We start from the raw sequence: 25,313 nt of genomic DNA, 5'->3' as shown, positions 1-25,313 counted from the left end.
TCCTAGTGATTTTAAGTTAAATTAAACACGTATGAAATATTTAAGCCATGTATCAAAACAACTTGATATGTTCCTGCTGGTATGATATCACCTAGAACATCAGAATAAGACATAAAGAACAAGTGTGATATGTGTGTATGCATGAGTGCCTTCAACTTGTGATGACTCCATGAGTTCCATAAGATTTTTTAAAGACAATGAGTATTCAGAGCTGGTTTTGCCAGTTCCTTCCCCTGAAACATAGCCTGTAGCAACTGGTGTTCATAGGTGTTCTCCCATAATTTGAAAATAGTGCTTGTTCCTCATTCGTGACACGTTTGGACTATTCCCCAACTTTGGGTCTGTGACATCAGTTGATCTGATGTCACAGATCTGGATGCAACTCCCCCCCCCCCCCACTATATTGCGTTTCCTAGGCTCAGGTGTCCTCTGTTTTAAAGCAATCTCTGACCATGACAGAGCTCTTGCCTGTTGGCTACTAGATACAATTATGTTGGTTGGGTTTTTAATTTTTTTTATATGACAGTAGTTTCAATTTCTCCATATATGTAATCAGACACAAAGTTTAAAACAGCAAGCTAGTGAATGGGTATGTAGGTGGGAGAAGAGAGGTGATTCCTCATCCTGACCAACATCACTGAATGTGAGGGCCAACAGATATTGCATGCATTGTCTTATGTTTCCGTTGTTTCAATTACAAAATTTTATTACAGGTTGCTGTGGAAATCTTTTATAGTTAAGAGAGTAGTAAAATATCTGGAAAAGAAATAAATGGATATATCTCATTTGTGTGCAGTTTTCACAGTTTATACATGCTCCAATCCAATATATAGTTGCACATTTTAAAGGCTTCATCTAATAATAAATAAACTTTATTTATATCCTTTATTTATATTACATCTCCCAAAAGGGACTTGGGTTTACAAGGCACTATAAGGGTAGCATATAACATAAACGGTACATGAGTATAAAAACAATATCACATAAAGTTATAAAAACAACCACTATTAACATTTAAAATAAAATAAAAAACAGTTTAAAACACAGCCCATCTGTAGTTAAAACTAGCTGCCTTCAAATCACAACTAAAGTGCCAAAGTGTCAACCTCATATGGACCCATTTCAGCATAGTTGAGACCAAAAGACTGCTTAAAAATCTATGTTTTTAGGCTGGATCAGGAGGAGTCAAGGCTGGGGGCTAATCTAATCTCTTTTGAGAGGGTATTCCAGAGCCAGGGAGCCACAACAGAGAAGGCCCTCTCTCTCATCCCCACCAACCATGTTTGAGACAGTGGTAAAATACAGTGATTTTAGGCTGGAGGTCTTCCTTGTGACTTCAAGAATAGGGCCTTAAGTTTAATTTCCTGAAAATATGCTCTCTGATCCTATCAGGCAAATTGGATTGTTTAACTATGTACTGAAAAGAGCCTTGTTATGTCTTCTGGTCAGCATAAGAAACCATCAGCTATTAAGAGTTGTGAGCTAATGGCAGATTCACATATCCTCATTCCTCACCAAGTCTTCTGTAACATAGAGTGGATTTCCACTTTCTTTTTTCTTTAAATATCTAATTAGGTTATACACTGTTTTTCTTAGCAGTTCTCCCATGGTTCCATAACATTAAGCTATGGCTGTTAAAGTAGTGCCAAACTGCAGTAATTCTACAGTGTGTAGATGCATGCTTAGTCTTTTTCTAATGTCTCGGCTTCTAATTTCTTGGTCTCCATTCTGGTTAATAATTGAGCTAAGGTTTGTAAAATCTTGAGTATTTCAATAACTAATACCTTGTCTGAAGTTCCAGTTCAAGCTGTGTCTTAATTGAATTCAAAATTGTTTATTTTTCTTCTTCTTTGTATAGAGACAGTTGTCTAATTGTAGCCCAAAGTGTTTTTGCATTTCCTGTTTCTTACTCAAATCAAGAAACAATGTAGAGTTTAATTTCTTTTGGTCTTTTGGGAGATTTTATGTATTTTTCAAAACATAGAAGGCTTTTGCTGAAATGAAAGTGTATAATGGTTTTTGACATTTGATTTTGTTTCATAGCTGAAATGTCAGAGCGGTTTAAAAGGGATCATGGCATCATGCAATAGTTAAGTCACTCAGTGGCACAGAATTTAGTTGGACCGAATCTATATTTGCCTATGAGATATAGATTTCCTCTGTTAGAAAATTCTTTTGTGATAGGTGTATCCTTCTCACACCACACAAATGAAAAGTTTACAGAATTATGAAATCTGTGTGAATTTCATGTAACTACTCACTATGTCTATATACAAATTAAACATTCTTGTGGTTACTTTTCTGGCATTAAACTCTAGGCATGGAAACCCAAGATCAAAATGGTTGGGAGGACTTAGGGTACACAAAAATCCTTAGAATTCTTCTTAAATAAATAGGTGACTTTGTTTTTTAAGCAGGCTTGTCTTTTTAACCTTTGGACCACAAGATCTCACCTGGATCTTCAAGAAAGGCCCTTTTCTCAGTCCCACCCCCAACTCAAGCTTGGTTGGTGGGAATGAGAGAGCGGGCCTTCCTTCTCGGTGGCTGCCACTCGACTCTGGAACTCCCTGTCCCGAGAAGCCAGAATGGCCCTCTCCTCGCAGTTCTTCCGGTGGCAGGCTAAAACCTTTTTATTCGGGTAGGCTTTTAAAGATGAGGGTTTCTAAGATCTAGTCAGAGGGTGCTGTGATTTTAAACTTTGAATATGTTTTGATGGATTTTAACTGTGATTTTTTTAGTACTGTTTGTGTTTAATTCTATTTTAATGGTTGCATATTTGTATAAATTGTATACTAATGCTTTTATGTCAAGTCACTTTGAGTCCCCTTCGGGGAGACGAAGTGAGGTATAAATAAATATAATAGTAGTAATAATAAAGGTATCTCCTATCAAAAGAAGAGCAGCTTCCAGATCTGTATCTGGATTAATCTTCACATTGTTGCCTGTGTCACCAGACAGTATATAAAAGGTCTTTGCATCCTCTTCTGTCTATATTTTTATTTTATTTATTGTATCAGAAGAGAACCAAAGGTACAGTTGTAATGTATTTTAAAAACACAAAGTTGTGTGTCTATACTTGATATACGTTTATTATGCCATTTACCTAGACATTCCCACTTCCACTGCATTATGTGAGGTAATAGTCTATTTCCCCACTGTTTCTATTTCTTTTTCCAGAAACAACATGTTAAGTATGAAAAATTGTGGTCCAGAATTTTCAGAAACTTCCATCCATAATGGACTTCTTTCTCTTTTAGTATTTCTGACCATGGGATCATACCCAGTTTTTCCATAGGTTTACTGAAATCAGCTTTCTTAAAGTCTAGACCAGAGCTTTCCAAACAGTTCATATTGGTGACACACTTTTCAGACCTGCAACATTTCGCAACACAGTAATTCAATGTTACTGGCAAACCAGAGGTTAAACCAACCCTTTATAAGATATATGGACACATACATGAATTGTAATTATGGAATGTATGGGGTCACAATATAGCTCGTGAAAATCTTTCAGTTATCTTTTTAAAAATGCACAATGTATTGCTTATTTCACATATACTCAAGAGGTTTCTCATTACGTTTACATGACATAACTACACACTGCAGCCAACACAATAATGTGTCATGACACACCATTTGAAAAGCTCTGGTCTAGAGTGTATGTCTGACTATGTTTTACTTCCCCTTTCCGCTATATAACAAACTTCAGAAGAACTTGATCACTCCCATGTTTCTGCACAGCCAAATAGAAAGAGACTGCTGTGCAGAGCTGGCTCACTAGATGGAGTGTTTGTATTGCTGATAGGCAAGGAACTTGCATCATGTATTAAATGTTAAGGATGAAAACTCTGCAGTAAAAATGCCTGTTTTTAAAAGGTGTATAATACTGCACAGTAATATGTCATGTAAGCAACAAAATGGCTAGGAGCATTTAACACTTTGCTCTAATCTTGTGTACTCTTCTTAAGACCCACAGAGCATAACAGCAACATTACTTCTAAATAAACATGAATTGGATCCAGATTTTCTGATAGCTTATACAGCAAAAATGTGCAATAGGTTGTATTAAAACAGGTTTTGAGAAACAAGTGATACTTCTATCAAATATGTTAGTTTCATGGAATTTTTCCAGCACATGTGCTTTGCTAAATTTTGGCAACCATATTAATCTAGAGAAGATCTTGTGAGTCAGGGTTCTCATTCTCCTCAAATGTTGATCTGTCAGTGCAGGAGACTGACGTATATAACTCTCAAATTAAGTTGGTCCTTCATTTACCAGGCCTAATTTTGTAATTATTTGTAGGGTTACAGGAAAAATAAAATTCCCTTCAGATTCCTAAAACAGTAGATCCTGTGGCACTTTCACTCCACACAACCAGTTGTCCGCTGTGTTTCAAGACTTTGAGAAAAAAGTGAGGTGCCTGGGTAGACTCCTTTGGAAAGTGTATAATGGATTCTCTAAAACTCCCTGAGAGCGAGCACCACACAGTAATTCATATATATGATCCTTCAAGACAATGCTTTTACTAAATGCTTTCAGGTTGGCATACTGGTTATCTCTGTAGAGAGCTGTCTGTGTGTATTTGGTACTGATTTTCAACAAAGGATAATAGCCGATCATGCTCTAGAACAGGGTTAGCATCTGCTCTGGATCTTAGGCAGCTAATAAATGATAAAAACAAAAATACCTCACTACCTCTGAGGATGCTTGCCATAGATGCAGGTGAAACGTCAGGAGAAATGCCTCTAGAACATGGCTCTATATCCCAAAAAAACCCACAAGAACCTAGTGATTCCAGCCATGAAAGCCTTCGACAATACAAAAACAAAAATATTGGAGGCAGTTGTTGCCCAGGTAAAATCTTCTCAGGAAGAAGTCAGCAGGCTACCAGAGTAGAAAGAACTACACTAGAAATCAGAACACTATCATTTTTAAAGAAATAGCTATTCCAGTCTGTTGTAGAAGAAAAAAGAAAAAGGGGAGGAGGAATTTGTGTAATTATGTTTAAAGATCTATGGCTTTAATATCACTGTATCAAGCCTGTAGCCAAGAGGACAGTTTAGAGATTTAAACTGCCCTTGAAATTTTTCAGGTCAATGAAAGCCTTGATTTACTCATGAATTTTAACTAGTTAACCAAATACCCATGACAAATATATGAGAAGCAAAAATTAGAGTACCTCCAGCACTATCTCAACCAAATTTTGATTAGACACACTATCATTACCTACCTTTCTACCAATTAACATTGAAATAGCAACAATAGCTGGCATAGTAGAAGCGACAAAGTTGGTCTACCCATAGCTGGTAGGCAAAGCCTAAGGCGTGCACGGGGGGTTGTAGAGGGGGGTGGGATTTGATTTGGATTGCCAATGAAAAACGAGGAAACTGCAGTGTTTCCCACTGGTTCATCTAATCCAAGTCCTGCCAAAGAAATCATGGAACAGGAGCAAAGAGAAGAAGCTGTGTTATTGGACTTTATATAAACAAGACTGTTTCTGATGACCAAGTGAAACTTCAAGTAGTGCAAAATCCACAGACTCCATTGCCAGGATATGTATTTCCTGTGGATAAGAAGAGGCATCTAAGTTTTCAGCAGATTTCCCTGACTAGCCTACTCATTGCATGTACAAGGTGCGCTCTGTAAGTACAGTGTAGTGTTTGGAGGAGAAGTTGGGAGTAAAGGTGGTTATAAGAAGCTTGGTGCATTGGTTGCTGAACCATTTGCGTGATGGAAAAATGCAATAGAAGTCTTCAATAGATACCAAAAAACAGAGTACCATCAGAACAATTTGTGCTTAGCTGAAAACTTCTTGCTAATTCACAGAGGAAAATGTCTTGATGATAAAGGAAAGAGGAAGAAAGCAGAGGAAAACAGAAATAAACTTCTGTCAGTTGTGGAAACTATTGTGATCAACAAGGACTGTCTTAAAGAGGGAGCAATGATTCAGGACCTATTATCTGTGAAGAACCTTTGCACAATGATGGTCATTTCAGGGCCTTGTTGAGTTCTCATGCCAGATCAGGCAAAACTGGCCTGAAAAGTCATTTTAGGCAGGGGGGGGGGGGAGTTTCAACCCATCCTGAATATTTTTTTCTGGCTAAGGGCTAGCACCCTATCAATGCATTTGAGAAAGTAGAGTAATATCTGAAATGAGCTTGTGCTAAAAATACAAGTCTGTTAATCTTAAAGGTATTGCTTGATTCCATTTCCCCATCTCTTTCCCTTTGTATGTTGATTTATAAAGGGGTTACCTTGTCTGCCACCTACTTGCCCTCATAAGTCCACTGGGAAAAAAAGTCACCAACCAATTTGGGCAAAATTATAATCAGTATGAAGAGAACACATAAATGCTTCTTGATTCCTTCTACTAGTCCCAGGGAAATGCTGAACACCTCCATTTAGAGGTGTCTGGAGATGCCTTCACAGTAGTTGGGATCAAACAAGTTGGGGCTTAATTCAGATAGGACAGAACTAGTGTGTGTATAGAAACTTGCTGATGTGGTCTGTTAAGACCAGCATTGTGAAGTTTGGTGATTTGCCTACAATTTGAGTTATCAGTATGTTGTGTAGGACTGAAATGTCTGCTCTACTGTATTTCCCAAGTGAAACACTTAGATGGAATGGGTCCAGAAACTGAGCAATAAGGCAATCAGACAACAATCAATAACTTTGAACAAGGATCTTTTAAGCCCCATCATTATTTTCAGTCATACCTAGTCACAGCACTGGTCAAGATACATAAATTTTATTTCAGGCATCAGTATTTTCTAGACCTTTGGAATTACAAAGACAATGACGAAGTGTGTATGAGCACTATTTAATGCATATATGGTAATCCTTATCGGATGTCTATGTGACTAGCACAGAATGTCATCCAAACTTGTTTCTTGTTTAACAAGATCTTTTGGGGGGTCTGGCACTTTACATAACCATAAGATTGGGTTGTTGGCCCAGTTACAGCATTTCTAGCATAGCACAAATGACAGAGCTCAGCAAACAATCCATGGCACGGTGAGATATCAGCTATTGTCAAAATGAGATTTATCAGGCTCACTGAAACAGATAGCATACAAGTGAATCTTTAATTCCTATTTTACATCAATGCACAAAAGCAAAGGATATACTGATGATCAAGGATGCCTTTTATCACTGGTGGAGCTGTGGGTTAAACCACCGAGCTACTGAACTTGCTGACTGAAATGTTGGTGGTTCAAATCTAGGGAGCAGGGTGAGCTCCCGCTGTTAGGCCCAACTTCTGCCAACCTAGCAGTTCAAAAGCACGCAAATGTGAGTAGACCAATAGCTACTGCTTCTGCAGGAAGGTAATGGCGCTCTATGCAGTCATACTGGCCACATGGCCTTGGAGGTGTCTACAGACAACACTGGCTCTTCGGCTTAGAAATGGAGATGAGCACTACCACCCAGAGTCAGACATGACTAGACTTAATTTCAAGGGAAACCTTTACCTTTTAGTCAATTTGCCATTTGTTGTATTCCTATTTGAAGAGAGCCACCGTCATCCTTGTTTGGCTACATCCAACCTGAACCACTCACTATTCAAGATGGTTTGGAAGCTTCAGCTGCTAGATAATGCAGCTGCCTGCTTGCCTACAGGGAACTGGTGTGGGGAGGAGCTCTCTCTGGAGGGACCTGTGTTGCCAGCAGACCTCTCAGGTAAGGTTTTTGTGGGGGGCGGGACTAGATACCCTTTTGAGTCAACCTCTAGTTGACTTGCGAGGGCATGTAGCAAGCCCCCAGGGAAAGCACAGGGTTTGGGTTGGGGATGGGACTAAATTCCAGGATGAACTAGGATTTAATATCCCAGTTCTTCCTGGGATTTAGTAACATGTAGAAGGGCCCTAGGATCTCTGATAATTAACAGAGGAGTTGCTCATATACTTGCTGGTAAGGATAACAAATATGTTTTGTTTTCTATGAGGGTCCAATTTTACAGAATTCCCCACTAGAGGGTAAGCATCCCTTATCCAGAATTTCCAAATCCAAAATATTCTGAATTTGTTCAGATGGGCGTCTGATACTTTTGCTTTCTGATTACTCAATGTACACAAATTTTGCTTCAGTCACAACACTATTTTATTTTTTGTACAAAGTGACCTATAGACTATGAGTACATGAATTTCATGTTTAGACCTGGATCCCATATTCAATATATTTCACTGTGTATATATAGGCAGATATGGTACAATATTCCAAAATCCAATATTTCTGTTTCTGTATAAACTCTATCCACTATGTCAGGCAACTACATATACATAGTTTATATTCCAAAATCTTGATCTTGTAAAATTGGCCTAAGAATGTTCAATTTGAAAGTTGATCTAGAAATGTTTTGGGCATGCATAAAATCTGAAGCATTGTGGACACAGAATGTAGAACAACACAATCACTTCAGTGATGAAAACATGCTTGAAAAGTGTGTGGGTGTTTCCTGGTAAAATGTCAGCTGGTGCCATGACTCAATGAGGTTTCCAGGTGTAACACAATTGAACTATGCTGTCCAGCAGAGATTACTGCTGAAGCCTAAAAGTATGAATTAGTGATTTACTTGTAATCAAATGTTGTTTGCAATAACCAAGATACAACTAATTTATATTACAGCTGTGAAATAATGAGGAGTGATTTCATTCTTTGATGCTGTCACTCTTATAGAATGCGTGTTGCTTCATTATTTGGGTGTGTTTTGTACCATTGGCCAATATGTTCTAACATTCCAATGTTTTTAACCATAGCTAGTCTAGGCACTTTTGAATAACCAGAATGTAAATAGATTTTTTAAAATAAAAATGTAATTATAATAGTGGCCCACTATAGATGGAGGATTGGAACAGTTACTATAACTAATTACTAGAGGTGTGCATTTTTTCATTAGTCCTCGTAAGTCATATCAAATGCATTAAATTTATACTTATGAGGCGATATCTGAAACGTGGGCAGACTTAGGCTAAGAATCCTGGGATTTGCAGTCCAACATCTACAGGATATGCCAAAAGTCACAAGAAGTCTGATGTATAATAAAATAAAAATAAAAATTACAAAATTCAGTTTACAATATTTGATTTTTCACATGTATTGTAAATGTATTTCCTATGTATTCTGTATAGAATGATGTCAAGATACAGTAAAAAATTTTTAAAAAGGAATGATTACACATTGAAATATCTTTGTGACTTTTGGCACATTCTGTACAAGACCATATGATTCCCAATCCTGGGGTACAGAATGTACTTTTCCTCACATATAAGTTAGGTTGTTTAACTTATAGTAATGGGGGAACAGAAGGTGTTAATAAAAATGACCTTTATGATTTCCCCCCAATTTGTCTCTGATGGTTGTGTTTTGTTTTGTTTTACTGTGCAGAGTTGTGCTGGGCTTGTTTTTAAGCCAGTAAAGACCTACGTATTGTAAACGTGTAGATCATAGCATAAATTTCATTCTAGTTGACTTCACTTTACTAAGTAAATGGCTGCTTAGAAACCAAATCAAGATTTCCAACATCCTTATCTATGAGAGCAGACAGTGACCTTTAATTAAGACCTTGTACGTATAAAATGAGTGATTCACAGGCGACAACTGCTGGTGTAATTGTACCAGTTGAGTCTTTAAAGTGTATTCCTTTGTGTTCTTATATGGATCATTGTTTAGCAGTTTCAAAACTCTCACAAAGCATCACTAGGCTTCTCCTTTAAACTTGATGGAGATATTCATATTTCCTCAGAAAATGAAATAATATTTTTATTAATAAAAGAATGGCATCACAATGTGATTATACTAAAATGCTTTATTCAAAGTTACATTAGTTAAGATTGCATTGAAGCAAAAATGTTCATTGTACTTACATTAATTCTAACTTGTCTCTTCCATTACTACACCTTGTTTGGTTTCATTAAATGTAGTCATGTTGACTTAGACATATGGCAGCCCCATGAATTTTAGGACTTTATCACATGGGAGAAATTTCCTGTCCTAGAACGCTTTTCGCTTGCAGCCGGCATGGAGCCCTCCAGAAAGATAAGCTTTCCAACATGTGAGAGCAAGCAAGCATTGCAGGCAAAGCAGGGTGCTAGGCAAAGAATTCACCCCAGTGCTCCACAATTTGCCCTGCTGTCCCCTGCATCAAGGGCCTCAATGTGAGGTCCTTAATGTAGCACAATTAAAATGAGAAAAAGGATGTATAGATGCTTTAATACATGGTGTGAATCGTGGACAGAAACTGAATATTTTGAATTAGATAATTACAAGCATTTTACTCAGGAATGAAAGTCTAAGAAGAAATAGGATGGTGTTGATAGTGAGGAGAGAGAACTAGCAAAAGCAGTCAAAAGCTATAAACCAAAATACGATTGAATAATACCAATAAGACTTCAGCAAATGCCTACCAATATAACCATAATCCAAGTTTATGTTCCAGCTACAGAGGGAGAAGAATAAACAACTGCAAAATTATATTCTGGAGTCCAGAAGGAAACTCATCCCACTAAAACAAAACTTTTTTGTTAATTATATTAATATTTTTCAAACAACTCAAAAGGTGACTGTGTACATGGACTTCACCTTGTGTCCAAATAGACTTAGAAAGCAGAAGATGGAGAAGCTCCAGTCTCTCTACAAAATAAACACCAGGAGCAGATTGTATCACAGATCATGAACTGCTGATATAAAAAACAGACTAAACCTAAAGAAAAACACTAAACCAACCATCTTGCCAAAATAAAACCTGAGGAACATCCCTGTAGAATTTAAAGATAATGTAAATGTAGATCAGAAGCTACAAAACTAGACAGAAGCCATAGACATTGGACTTCATCACACTTACTTTTGGATCCATGTGATGAAATCAGTTGTCAGGGAGGAATACAAAAAGACACAATCTGCAGCCAAAAGGAAGGAAAGCCTTATTGGATGACAGATGAAATTCTACAAACATTAAGGACAGACTAGTAGCAAAAATAAGAAGTCACAAAAATAGCATCAGAATCAAGAATGTAACTGCTCAGCAACTTCTGCACAAGAAGAAAGAGAATTACAGTAGGCCTCCCTATGAAAGTGGAAAAAAGTGATTTTTTTTAAATATGCAAATTTTTACATGAAAGATCCTTCATGGTAACTCTATGATAGTGAAAGTCTGCTATAAGGTTGACCATGGAATCAAGCTCGAGGACTAAGATATTGCTCAAGAGAACGTATTAATCAAATCCATGATTAATCAAACCCACAAAAGTTTAACCTGCAACTATGGAGAGTAAATAGTATTAACATAACTAATGCAGAGAAATAGAATAATATAACGACAAAAATAACAAAAAAGCAAGAACAACTTCCCTCTTCTTCAAGATCTGAAAAATCAAAGGAAAATGTAAACCAAAAGTGATATAATACCAAGAGGGCCACACATTGCATAATGAAGCATTTCCAATTTCTGTTGTAAAACCTGCCTAATGAAGAAAGCTGATAGGAATAAAATTAATACATTTCAAATCTGATACTGGAGAAAGGTTCTGTGGATACTGTGGACTGCCAAAAAGATGACAAAATGTATCCAAGCGAAAATCAGGCCTTAGCTGTCCTAGAAATCAAGATGACTAGACTGAGATTAGAGTACTCTGATCATGTCTTGAGAAGGTATGACTCACTAGAATATACAGAGACACTTAGTAAGGTAGGAATCAGGTGTGTGTGTGTGTGTGTGTGTGTTGGGGTGGGGTGACTGCATAACAAATGGACTCAATCAAGGAAGCCAAAACTCAGAGACTGCAGGAGCTTGATCACAGAGTTTCTTACCTGCCTCTCCCTACGGACTGAGGTAAGGAATAACATATTAAAATACTGTGACATATAACATAAACAACAATAATAAAAATGATTAACCAGTTAAAACAGCAAAACATAATATATAATAATTTTCAGGTGCCTGCATATGCATGTATTTTTTAAAACTATTTTTGATTTAAGATATTCAAAACAAGTTCACAGTTATAAATTGAAAAAAAAGTTTATTTTCTTTACACCACAAGGCCCTAATTAAATACAGCTGAGGATACAACAATTGTATGTTCTGTTATGCTTCTTTCCATATAATATTTGTGTCATTCCAGTATTTAAATAACAATTTAAGAATGCCAGAAATTATCCTTTCCTGCTAGAAAGCATTATCATAACCTTCTCTTCATACTTCCTGTAGTTCTGGAGGGGTGAATGAAGAAACTTAATTCCATATGAAGTTTTGTTTCAAGGGATTTTAAAAAGCCCTAACTAAAGCTGCTACATAATCATGTAGGGTATTTCAGGCAACGGAGAGCTGGTCCAACCCACTTTATTAAGTTTTAATTCTTTCTAATATCAAACTTAGCTAAAAATTTGCATTGAAATGGGCAATCTCCACAAGGCATGATTTTGCTAGAAATGGGCAAGCTCTCTTACAACCTCGTCACACGGCATGCTTCCCCTTCACTTCGAGAGGAATGTGGGCAGGTCCAGGCCAGCATTGTCTGATGATAATTGGCAGGCCCCATCAACAACTGGAAAAATTGGACCAAAACCCCCCTTGTGAAGAGTTCTCGAGTTTGTTTAGTTTCAAGTATTAAATGATATTTGAAAATTCTATTCTGAGAATAATTTAGAATAGATCTTTTTTTTTCCAAATCAGTCTGAGAGCTGCAGTGGCAGAGGAGTCCATCCCACTTTGAACTGCCCTTCGGCCCTCAAAGATATTATCTGAGGGCTGCTGCCATTGGTGGAAGCTACATCTCCCATAGTCTCACAGAATTATTAGCTAGCACATCAGACTGATGGAGAGCAAGTGAAAGAAAGGGGAGAAACCTGTTGGGATCTTGCCATCACATTTGTGTTGACCTGTTTTGTTCATCCACCTCTGAAAAAAAAATGAAGAAGATATATCAACAATTCTGGAATACACTTCCTTCCTTTTTTGTCAAAACCTAAAAAATTATGAAAACCTGGGAAAAAATATTATTGACCTTTTTCCTGGCTGGGTTAAAACAATATTAGCAGTATCTATATATAGTATATTAGGAATACATGTATAACACGGATTTTATGGAAATTGTTCAGGTGTTAACATATTTTTCTGTTTAATTCACCCCTTTATTTTGACATCTTTGCACTATCCACAGGAGAAACCTGTGGTCTAAACAAATCAGTAAAATATGTAAAACTGGCATGATATTTTTGGATTCATTATTCCACTTTTTCTGTAAAAGCTTGAAATAATTGTTCAACATGCTTAGTTTTCTTAGCATCCTGAGGAGCATTTCCCTTGTAAAATGTTTAATTTAGCTCCTTTCAGATATGTGTTCCTGCTGAAAATCATCATTATCTAGAGTATAAATTAGAGAAGTTGTACTGCTGCCCCCCCCCCCCCCCCAACACACAAACTCTTCTTTGGTACCTTAATATAAACTTGGGTGTTATAGTGCTAATTACAGCATCTTCAACTGCCTACCAAACAAGTACTAATGTGCAAGTGGTAATGCGATGCTATTGTGATGCTATTGTGAAGCCCAAAAAATTTTCCTAGGATTTTTTTAAACAAGCTTGATTACTACCTTAGGAACATGTCATCCATACAGCATCAACTTTGTTCCCTGGCAGGAATATGCCTCCTGTGACATATGTATTATGTATTATGAATGGGTGACCAAGCAGGTCTAAGAGGAACACATAATAAGCTGAATGCATTTGTATATTCTAGGTAGGAGGGAAACACTTTGTACTCTTCCATAATGTATATGGCTGTACCACATTTTGCATCATTGTCAAAGGCTTCACTCAATAATAGTACCCGAATTGCCGCTTGCTGTAGAGGTAATCACAATGTTGAAATACGTAACTGAAGCAGAAGTATCACACTGCCTAACCGTATGTTACCCTTTAATGGCACGAGGAAACAATGGTATGCAGATATGAGTCAGAAGCCTCGACGCCAGCTATTGCATTGTCAACACTTCTTCATGCAGCAAATTAGTCTTCCCCCCTGGTCTCACCTGTTCCTACTGTATTGTGGGCTTTATTAAAGTTGAAGTCCTTGGCGATGTCAATTATAACCTTTCTGTTCTGTATTTTCACATGGCTGCTTGTCCAGTGTTTTCGAAAGCAAATGTCTGTTTCTTGTGCATACTGTTCTTAACTCAGGGTCTAAGAGGGTTTTCTTTTCTTTTTTGTGGTGGGGAAGGAAAACAACATGGTTAAAACCCAATTAAAACAGTTCTAGACAGAAATCCCTAAAGTACACTCAGGAATCATGAATAAGAGACCAGTCCTAATTCTGATTTGACATTTCCATATTTATGAAATCCCTCCAAATAGGGCTTTTCTCCTCTGTGCCTCCACATTCCCGATTCTTTCTGTTTACAAACAAATAATATAGCTTGCTAGCCCATAATTTCTGTTTGGCCCTGCCTCCCAATAAAAGATAGTCCTGCTGATGTGTTTATTTTTATGTTAATGAGGCAATGTGTTTACGAAAACAAGGAGAAAGATACAGATTTAGCTATGGGCCATGAGATGGCAGAAGGTGATGTCCTTATCTCTTTCCCACAGCAGCTCTTCTGACTCTTAGAAAATGCTACACGGAGAGTCAGTGACAGTTAAGATCTCCTAACATTTGATGTAATAAACTTCCACACTATGAGCAAAAGGAAAAAAGGGTCGTCTTTGCTGTGTCACACCAGTTAAATAATATTCTCCCCATAGAGGTGTTTTTTTTAAAAAAAAAAAGAATATGGAAGCAGATGTAATATTTTTGACTCTTTGAAAAAAATGAATTACATAGTAGCACTAGTCTCTCCAGCTTTTTGTATACCTCCTATGAAAATGGTGACACTAATGTTGATGTTACATACTTTGAAAGCATTAGATTGGACTTACAGATTTCATTTGGCAGCTTTTTTTCATCATCAAGGCACAATCTACTATATTGAAGTCATGCTCATCTTATTTCTGCTTATCTAATGCCTTAACTTATGTGTTGCCTGCGCCAGTGTTTAGCAGAGTTTAATTGGCACCCTTTAGCTTATGTAATTTCCCTTTGCTCAACCCAGTAATGTTCCTCCCTGACTGAACCAGATATGGCAATATTGTGTGTGTGTGTGTTTCTGTGTGCACATGTGTGAATTCCCATAATATGCATTTACATGGGAGTAAGCCCAACTAAAGAAAAGGCTGATTTAATTGCAGCATAGCAAAGTACCTTGAGTGTTTGACTTGGGGCCCTTCCAGACAGGCCCTATATCCCAGGACCTGATCCCAAGTTTTCTGTTTATCCCAGATTATCTGGCAGTGCAGACTCATATAATCCAGTTTAAAGCAGAAAACCTGGGATCAGATCCTGGGATATAGGGCCTTTCTGGAAGGGCCCTAGGACGCTGGATACAAGGGTTTGAATTTCTAATCAGCCATGGAAACCATGGGCATACCACGTACTCTCAGCCTTCAAAGACCCTGTGATAGATCAGCCTTAGGGTTAACATAAGTTGGAAATGATTTGAAGGCAAGGCACACCATAACAAAAACAACAACAAAGAATTTCACAATTGTATTCTGCTTTGTTAAAAGATCTTTTTACTACAAATAAAGTTTTGTTGAAAACAGATATAGGTCTTCTAACCAGTAAATGCTCCTAACCAGGCTTAACATGCAAACAGTTAAATTTATCTTATAATAAAAGTGGAAAAAAAACTGTGCCATTTTAGACTGATAAAATATTTTTGTGCCCCAAAGAGGAAGATATGGGGTGGGGGTCTTCCAATTCTACAGACTTTAAATTTCTTAGTCTTACAATGGACTTGAAAACACATTAAGTTCTGAAATTTTCTCCAAGTTAATTAAACTTAGCAGAACCTGACAGGCATTTCTAAGAGCCCATCTACATGAGTCATAAACAGCGACACTGATTGGAGATAATTTACACATTGCAAGATGCCTTTTCTTGATCTATACCAGAACTTACAGGAATAGCTTTAACCATTCTGTCATCACATTATATCATCTATTCACTGATAATTTGCGAATGCTGTTGTTAACAGTATTGTTAACGCGTTTTCAGGTCATTTCTAACTTATGGAAACTCTGAGATGAACATATCATGCAATTTTTTTGAAGACTGTTTAGATGGAGTTTGCTTTTGCCTTCCTCTGAGACAAAAAGACTATGATTTCCCCAATGTTATCCAGTGGGGATTTGAGCCCTGGTCTCCAGAGTCATAGTGCAATACTCAAATCTCTATATCATGCTGTCACCCTTGAGATTGTTACTGTACAATAATCATATGGTAAAGTCAATTGCTAGTGTTGTTGTGTGTGCTAGTGATTAACAGATTTATTTTCCAGCTCACCCATACAATTGGCAATGCACATGGTCCAGACTGATTGTGACAGTTTAAATGTCAGAATCTGTATGGTGTAGTGGTTTGATCAAGATTCAAATCCCCACTCGACTAGGGAACCCACTGGGGGATCTTGAGTAAGTCATAGTCTTTCTGCCTCAGAAGAAACCACATCTGAATATTTTTTGAAGAAATCTTAATATTAAGTTTTTCCTTACACAAATTCACAATAAGACAGAAGTTGCTAGAAGGTACACGACAGCAAAAACTTCAGAGAATCAGGGTCCATTTTATTTTTTCCTTATGGCAAATAACAATAAGGCAAATAAAATATAAGATGATACTCTAAAAGTGAGGCACGATGACCAGGCCAGACCTCTGGTACATATTGATTTCCTCATATTTGGCAGTAGGCTCAACATCTATTTTTAAGACCATTTCCTTTCTCATCCTTATAGGGCAGTTTTCAGAGCTATAATTGCAACAGTAGATGCTTCAATTATAGTCCAACTTGCCAAACTCTGACAAACCAGTAAATATGGTTCCTTGCATTAAATTCTGAGCAACAAAATTCTTCAATAGGAAAAACTGGTTTTTCATTTCCTGCTATAGTATTGAAATAAAGAAGACAGCACAAAGTAGTTAGGTTTGTCTTCTATGTAACTGTTAAATTGGTAACTCAAATCAAAATGATTTGGCAAAGGACAAAATTCAAAAATTTCAAAATTCAGAAGGAAATTTCTCTTTCAAAATCCAGTACAATCCTTGTATCTGCAGGACTGGTACATATAGTTTTATATCCTCTCTAGGAATTGTCTATGTCTTCCAGGTGATTCTGCCAGAAGTTATCATAGAGTTGCCTTTGAGATCCTAGTAAATTCCAAGAGACAATGTCTTTCTGGAAATTTCTAGGCTGAATAGCATTAATTTCAACAGGGTTAACTATTATCCATAGTTTTCTGATTCTTCGGTCAGTTCAGGAATGTATACTCAGACAATACTGTATGAGCAACAGGATCAATATTGAAGATATTAATTAATACAGTTACTTATTAAATTTAGTGGTGCAGTGGGTTAAAGCACTGAGCTGCTGAGCTTGTTGATTGAAAGGTCGCAGGTTCGATTCCAGGGAGTGGCGTGAGCTTCCGCTGTCAGCCCTAGCTTCTGCCAACCTAGCAGTTCAAAAACATGCAAATATGAGTAGATCAATAGGTACCACTCCGGCGGGAAGGTAATGGCGCTCCATGCAGTCATGCCGGCCACATGACCTTGGAGGTGTCTACGGACAACGCTGGCTCTTCGGCTTAGAAATGGAAATAAGCACCACACCCCAGAGTCAGACATGACTGGATTTAATGTCAGGGGACTACCTTTACCTTTACCTACTTATTAAATTAGAAGAGCAAGCCAATCACCCTAAAATGGGGTTAATTTCCCTCGAAGCCCTAAAATTCACATATGAGTGTTTTGTGCAGAAAACAGGTTGTGTTTTCTGTGCTGAATTTTTTTTTGCACCAAAAAGCATGTATTTAGGGATTCATTGTATACATAATTTGCGTGTAGCTGTTTCATACAGAAAACTGCTTCTTATGTGCAGAGAAAAGCCCTTTTTGTGCAGAAAACAATACTTGTATACAGAATTTTCTGCCGAGAAAAGGTAGTTTTGTTTCCTCTTTTTTGCAGAAAATAACTATATGTGAATTTTGACAAGACCTGAATGTGAACAGTTTTTTTAAAAAAAAACTATACAGATTTTGAAGATTTCTCACAGTGGGAAGGAAATTGCTAAAATTATTTGTTGCGTCATTCAAGAAGAAAGTTAATCAAGAATGGTACTTCAAGTGTGTAGACTTGCCCCAAGACTTGTTCTTTGGACTTAAAGAATGATGAAGCCTTTATTCTTTAAGAGCTGTAGTTAGCACCCTGCTTTGTATCCAAGGGCATACACATTTTCAGACATCTTTCATTGCAGCTCTGATCTTTCCAACTTTACTTTTGCTTCTTCAAAATGTATCCTCTGAAATTCATAACCCGCTATTTTAAGAATGTTCTTATTCTCAGAATTGGGCAGTTGATACCACCACATTAGAGTGCGGACTTTTATGTGATCGTACCACATTCTCCTCTCCTCCCCAAAGTGAATACCTTGGGGGAATTCAAGTATCTCTTTGATAGGCTTGTACAGTGTGCTGATAATGGAGCTAATGGCTGTTTGTCATCCTTCGAGATATACATTTCCCTGGCGATGTCTGCTGTAATCAGTGCATGCACTCCCTGCCAGCAAGGTCTAACTGTCAGAGACAGGCCGAGTGTACTGTGAGGGAGAGAAAAAAGGAGAGAGAGAGAGAGAGAGAGAAAGGAGAGCAGCTTTGGCTGTTTTTCCCTTCTGGCTTTGTGAAGAAAGGAGAAATGGATACCACTGGTAAGTGAAATAAATCAGATGTTAGTTTTTGGCTCATATACAAAATGTGTGTCTTCTCTCTGGGTTGTCAGTTTTACCTTTTCTGTTGTGTACAGGATTCAACTTCATTAGATTACTTTTTATTATGTTTCAATGGCTACTCTCCCCCTCTTAGAGCGAGGATCAGGGGTGCAAATGAATATAAGGTTAGCCATAAATCAGAAATGACTTGAAGGAATTCATACAACAACAATAGCAGCAGCATAAGGGAAGTTTAATTCCTGTTGTGTTTTGACATGATGGGGCCAAGAGAGAATAGCATTCATGTAACCATCAAATATTTTTGATTGCTAGGAAAACTTTACGATACACTTGTGATCAACATGGGTGGGGGATTGTACATGCGCCTAGTTTATAAGCAGTTGGTAACTCAACATTTCTTTTTGCTGTTGTAGCTTTAGAAGTTTTGGCTTCCTTTTAAGTAACACAAATACTACTGTAATAGAGCATCTTGAATAGAAAATTGTGCAACGAGAAAAGGCTATGTTGGGAAATGGTCTGTTTGCATTTTTAAAATCTGACAAGGAAGCTTCCGCTAGTATTTTTACTATGCCTCTGAAGTGCTGTGGCTTTACCTCACTTTACTGAGTGGGGTGCTGTTTTCATCAAATCCTTTACCTTCTAGCGAATATCACATGGTTCAAAATGCTAACTACGAGAGGCATTGTTGTTGTGTGTTTTTTTTAAAAAAAACATACATATGTTATGTTTGGCCATTTGAGCTGTGAAAATTTAGCACAACTATGAGATCTTAATGTTTTTTCTTAACAATCCAGTGCATATTCATTCCAAGGTTAGTTCCCTCAGTTTTCATCAGGGAGTATCTCCCAATTCTCCCTTTAGGATTACAGGATTAAATTCCACTCCTATTGTATAGCAACAGATACACATTAAGCAAGCTGCAGAAGGGCTGCAATGGTAGTTCCATTTAATTTTTATCAGCAGAAGCAGTAATCCTCTAATATTCTCCCATGTGATATTATTAAGAAACTCCATTTACAGAACAAAATAGAGTAGTTTTTCCCCCTGCACAGTTTTGGATTATGATACAATGCTGACTGATATTTCATGACTAAACAATATTTCTCTTTTATGTCAGAATTAGCTTTTCAGAGGAAAGAAATAACGCAGATGTCAAACTGCTGATTTGTCTTAGCTTTACACATCGAACCCATTAAATTAAGATCGTATCAGTGATGTACAGTAATTCTAATCCTAGATTATGTAGTGCCCTATCCAGTTATGGGAGCCTTTATAAAAATATAAAACAGTGTGATTCAAAATGTTTTTGTGGCCAGCAGAAAGGCTAACAACAGAAAACATTTTTTTCTGTATGGTTTTCATTCATTTTCTGAGGAAAGCTATCAGTCCTAAATAATCCTTGCTTACAGGACATAACTGATATTGAATTGTCCCATGCAACTAGATGAATTGCTATTATCTTCAGATCCCTTGGGCTGGATCTTGGGTTCAAATGTGTACATTATGATTTTGCTTACAGCATTAGAATCCTTGAATGTGTTTTTTCTTTAGGAATAATATTTCAAATCTGTCACATCCCACATACTTTTACCTTTCTATTGTGGTTTGTAGCAACACCCATCTTCAATGTCTGCTATAGAGATCTAAATACTAAATGAGATTTTGCTAAGTATGCCTATTCACTTGATCCCGTTAACTCCTCCTGTCTGTGAGAATGAACTATTTAATCACTTTGAGCCTCAGTATGTACTTTTCCTCCTAGACAATAGTCAACTGAGTATCAGAGCTCTAATTTAAGAATCTTAAGTTGCAAACAACATCTCCATTTTGTTTGGAATTTTGCCTAATTCAGCTCTCAAATCTCAGAGACTGCTAGAACAGCAATACCTGATATCTGGTGTATGTACTGGTAGCTAACTCATTCCGGCTAATAATTTTTTAAATTCAAAATATGAGAGTTATAACAAATTTGTCTTAAAATAAGCCAATTAACAGAAGGTGCTTCAGAGACCTTTGGTTTTGAGGTATTTTAGGAGTTCAGTTTAATAGACAAGATGCATTCCTGCAGCTGCACAGAGTGATAGTACTGTTGGAACTGTGCTTTAAGGTATTTTCTAATAATCTTACATAACGTTTAACTAGTGCTAATCTAAATTCACTATGTTGGCACCAAACACAAATTTATTCTGTAGTTTAGATAGTTAACAACTAATATTAATAATATTGGCAGATTAAAATGGGATGTTTAAAGACATATATCCCTATAGGAAATCTTACATATAATCCACATAGACATTTGTTGCAGTTGATCATTTCTTTAACTCAAAATATGGGAGCCCATGCTCTCTCCTAAATTCTTGATGTTATACAGGAACAGCACTGTCACATCAAGGGCTGTGCAAGTATGTAGAGCTTGTTTCCAAAATGTATCAAATTCATCTGAATTGAAAAAATGTGCTGAGGATATACATTATGTTGCTATAAAACTGATTTATTCTACTCCTAGCCATCTAAAACTAATTTTTCGATTTATTATGGGGGTATTTGGTACCATCTGGAAACAAACTCCACATATTGAGAGAACTCATGTTGAATCATAAACACGTCAGTCTGATTCTCTGCAAAAGGATTGTTGGAAATACACACTGTACGCTAAACTGCAAATCATGGCAGACATGTGGCAGCTGCTGAACATAACATTCTGTGCCACATTCTTCCATCTCTTCCTGTAATGTGTAGTTTCACTTGCAGGTGTGTCACTGTCCCTGCTTCACATCCTTTGCTGCTGGCAGAAGGGACAAGGCAATGCACACTGTGGCAACATCGCAGGTAAGGGAAGCTGCAAGTTCTGGGAAAAATGGCGATGGTTTGATCTGGGACGGGGGCATTTTCTGCAACCCTTCCTCTGTCACATTTTGAAGTCTGTGCTTGTCAGTCTTCTATGTGGCTGTCTGTCACATGCCAAGTTCAGTCTACCCTGACCATTTTCTTTGCATTATACATCTTCACAGCTCACTGAGTCTTTCTGTTCTTCCAAAGTCTTCCAGCAACCACATAAATAAACATGGCAAAATCTACTAGGAGGGGAGGGGCGGGGACGGGACAACATAACAACTTCACAGGTCGCTGTCTGACTCACCCACTTCTGAATAATAAGCACCATAGACAGCACTCAGCACTGCAATCCTCAAAATGTTCAAGCAAAACTCTGCCCTGTATTGTTACATTGTTATGCACTTTGGTCTCCCCCCCCCCAAACTAAATTATAAATAATAGGGACTAGTTTTTCCCATCACATTGTCCATGTACCTGACACATCTTCCTAAATAGCCCCTATTTCTGGTATAGAAAAAAAATGACCTGTGCACAGCTGTTCTGGCTATTAAGTGCTAGAAATAGCAATTTAGGCTTATGGGTACTAATGACTCAGGCTTTTGTTATCGAATCCATTGTTCTAACAAACCATGAATCAGCGGAAGGAAGATTGATTATCAGAGTTCAAACTCCAGATTAATGTAAACCATACCTATAATTTGTTGGAAATAGTGATTCTTGAACAGGAGTAGGCAACTGTGGAAGGCATTAGCCCCATTTAAGGTCTACAACCCACACTGCAACCACTCTTACAAATATATGTATATCTATATCTCTAGCTATATCATTATCTCTGTAAAGAAATATAGATATATCTGTATATATGAGGCCTCTGGGACACAAAATCCCCCCACCTAGTGCTCCAGATGCCTCCAAGACAGTAGAAGGCATATCACCATGTATTTGCTTTCTGGGCTCTTTTAGGGACAAAAGACACTTTTTGACAACAAAAACTGAATTAAAGTGGTGCCCCCTTCCCCCTAGAGCAGTGTTTCTCAACCTTCCTAATGCTGCGACCTCTTAATACAGTCCTTCATGTTGTGGTGACCCCCCAACCATACAATTATTTTCATTGCTACCTCATAATTGTAATTTATTGTTATGATACACCCAAATTTGAATACTTGTGGGGTTGATTCTGTCATTTGAAAGTTGTAGTTGCTGGAATTTATAGTTCACCTACAATCAAAGAGCTTTCTGAACTCCAATGATGGAATTGAATGAATCTTGGCACACAGAACTCCCATGACCAACAGAAAATGCTCGAAGGGTTTGGTGGTATTGACCTTGAGTTTTGGAGTTGTAGTTAACTTACATCCAGAGAGCACTGTGGACTCAAACGATGATGGATCTGGACCAAACTTGTCATGAATACTCTATATGCCCAAATGTGAACACTGATGGGGTTTGGGGAAAATAGACCTTGACATTTGGGAGTTGTAGTTGTTGGGATTTATAGTTCACTTACAATCAAAGAGTATTCTGAACCCCACCAACAATAGAATTGGGGCAAACGTTCCACACAGAACCCCCATGACCAACAGAAAATACTGTGCTTTCTGATGGTCTTTGGTGATCCCTCTGACACTCTTTGCGACCCCTCTCCTCCCGGGTCCCAACCCCCAGGTTGAGAAACGCTGCACTAGAGGGTTTTTTTTTTTTTTGGAAATAAAACTATCTATTTGAAAAAAATCAAAAACGTTTTTACCTCTTGGGGGTCCAGGAAGCCTGTCCATGTGGGGGAAATGCTCTTTCTGGCCTCTTCTGCACTGCCATATAATCCAGATTATCAAAGCAAAAAAAAAAACCCCACATTCTCTGCTTTGAACTGAATTATATGAGTCTACTCTGCCATATAATCCCATTCAAAGAAAATAATCTGGATTTTCTATGGCAGTGTAAATGAGGCCTCTGTCCCCTAGAGGTTATTTTGGAATGAAACCAATTAAAAATAATATTTACAGTGCCATAAAAATAACCCAGCAGGTTGTGTGTTGTACAAAGATACTTAATTTGATCATTGCATATATAGTTTTAAAAAGCTCCGGCTCATGCCACTTCTATGTTGAATGTCAAGATATGTTGTTCATATCTATGTCATAATCAGAAGGGAAAATGCTGGTGTTCTTTTTTTTTTTTTTTGTGGTTAAAAAAGACACCTCTACATATTTTTAAATACATTCTTCTAAAAGCCTTTACTGGAAAAATAATGAAATATTCATTAACTACTTGTACTGCATGTTCTATATCACTGTTCAGTGTTTTTTCATGGAAAATCTGCAGATAACTTACGGGGCTTTTAAAAACATGGATTACCTTCCAAAAGAGAATTAGTGTTTTATATCTTTCAGATTCTTATAAAGTCTATATCCTAGCTTCTTTCTTGTAGAATGTTCTTTAAAAGATGTTCTTATTCTCTCACAAGTACTTTAAAAGCCACTGGACCCCGTTGCATGTATGCTGCTATTGGAATTAAACAAAAACCACAACAACCCATCCACGTTTTAAAAACACTGTTCTGCTATCTTTGTGGGCTCCCTTTATCAATTGTAATATATTACGTTGGGTGGAAGAAGATAGGCCTCCTAGATGCTACAGTTCTCCAAACTACCCTGAAATGTTCTCTGGAACTAAAAGTAAAGGTAAAGGTTTCCCCTTGACATTAAGTCATTAAGTCTAGTTGTGTCTGACTGGTGTCTGACTGGTGGGTGGTGCTCATCTCCATTTCTAAGCTGAAGAGCCAGCGTTGTTCGTACATGCCTCCAAGGTCATGTAGATGGCATTACTGCATGCAGCGCCGATACCTTCCCACCAGAGCTGTACCTATTGATCTACTCACACTAGCATGTTTTCGTACTTGCTAGGTTGGCAGAAGCTGGGGCTAACAATGGGAACTCACCCTGCTCCACAGATTTGAACCGCCAACCTAGCAAGTTTAGCAGCTCAGTAGTTTAACCTGCTGTGCCACCGGGGTCTCTTTGAACCTAGACATCCAAAATGTAGAGATTCCTCGATGTTTTCAGACATATGCTTTCAGAATATACATCAAGCATAACCAATTTGGATAGTCTTGTCCAACAATATCTAGGGACCCATTTACCAAGGTCAGTTTGAAGGGAGTGGGTTTTAGTCTCCCTATCCAAAATAAATGATGTTTTGACAAGAAATTGATCTTTTCTTGCATTGCACAGGGCTCTTTCAGTTATGGTCTTTCACTTTTGATTGGTACTGCTGGCTGTTTCTTTCAATTTCTTTTATTGGTGGGGGGGGGGGGAGATGGGTTGCTTGATGGACATAGTGTTTTCCATTTTTAAAAAACTGGGAGAATAGTTTGTTGAAGTTTAACTTATAATCCAATGTTTTAAAATTTTAAAATTGCCTCCAGAACATGGCCATATAGCCCGGAAAAACCTACAACAACCCATGGATTCCGGCCATGAAAGCCTTCGACAATACATTGTTTCTATCATTTCATTAGCATTTATAATTTTTTTTAGAGTAGTGGTTTTTTAAATTATGACCATTGAGGCTGTAATTAAAAGGAGGAGGATGAGAAGGAGGAGAATTTCCTTTGCCTTTACTGTTCCTACACCCATCTTGCAATTGCCTTGCATTCAAAACATTGCAGCTTA

The 25,313-nt window shown here is 37.5% G+C and overlaps 1 protein-coding gene across 2 annotated transcripts in view; it reads left to right on the top strand.

Moving 5' to 3' along the window:
- Positions 1-18,734: 18,734 nt before the first annotated feature.
- PHACTR2 (phosphatase and actin regulator 2) overlaps positions 18,735-25,313 on the top strand; it is a 99,239-nt gene continuing 92,660 nt past the window's right edge. Inside the window, exons 1-2 of one of the 2 annotated variants that reach the window (XM_060753492.2) lie at positions 18,735-18,786; positions 21,559-21,636. In XM_060753492.2, coding sequence (XP_060609475.2) covers positions 18,774-18,786; positions 21,559-21,636 — 91 coding nt within the window. In that variant the 5' untranslated portion in view covers positions 18,735-18,773. The remainder of the gene's footprint in view (positions 18,787-21,558; positions 21,637-25,313) is intronic. The other variant, XM_060753495.2, reaches the window with a different exon arrangement.

Source organism: Anolis sagrei, chromosome 1 (genome assembly GCF_037176765.1).
Source record: "Anolis sagrei isolate rAnoSag1 chromosome 1, rAnoSag1.mat, whole genome shotgun sequence".
NCBI lineage: Eukaryota > Metazoa > Chordata > Lepidosauria > Squamata > Dactyloidae > Anolis > Anolis sagrei.
This window is presented reverse-complemented; position numbering and strand designations above follow the sequence as displayed.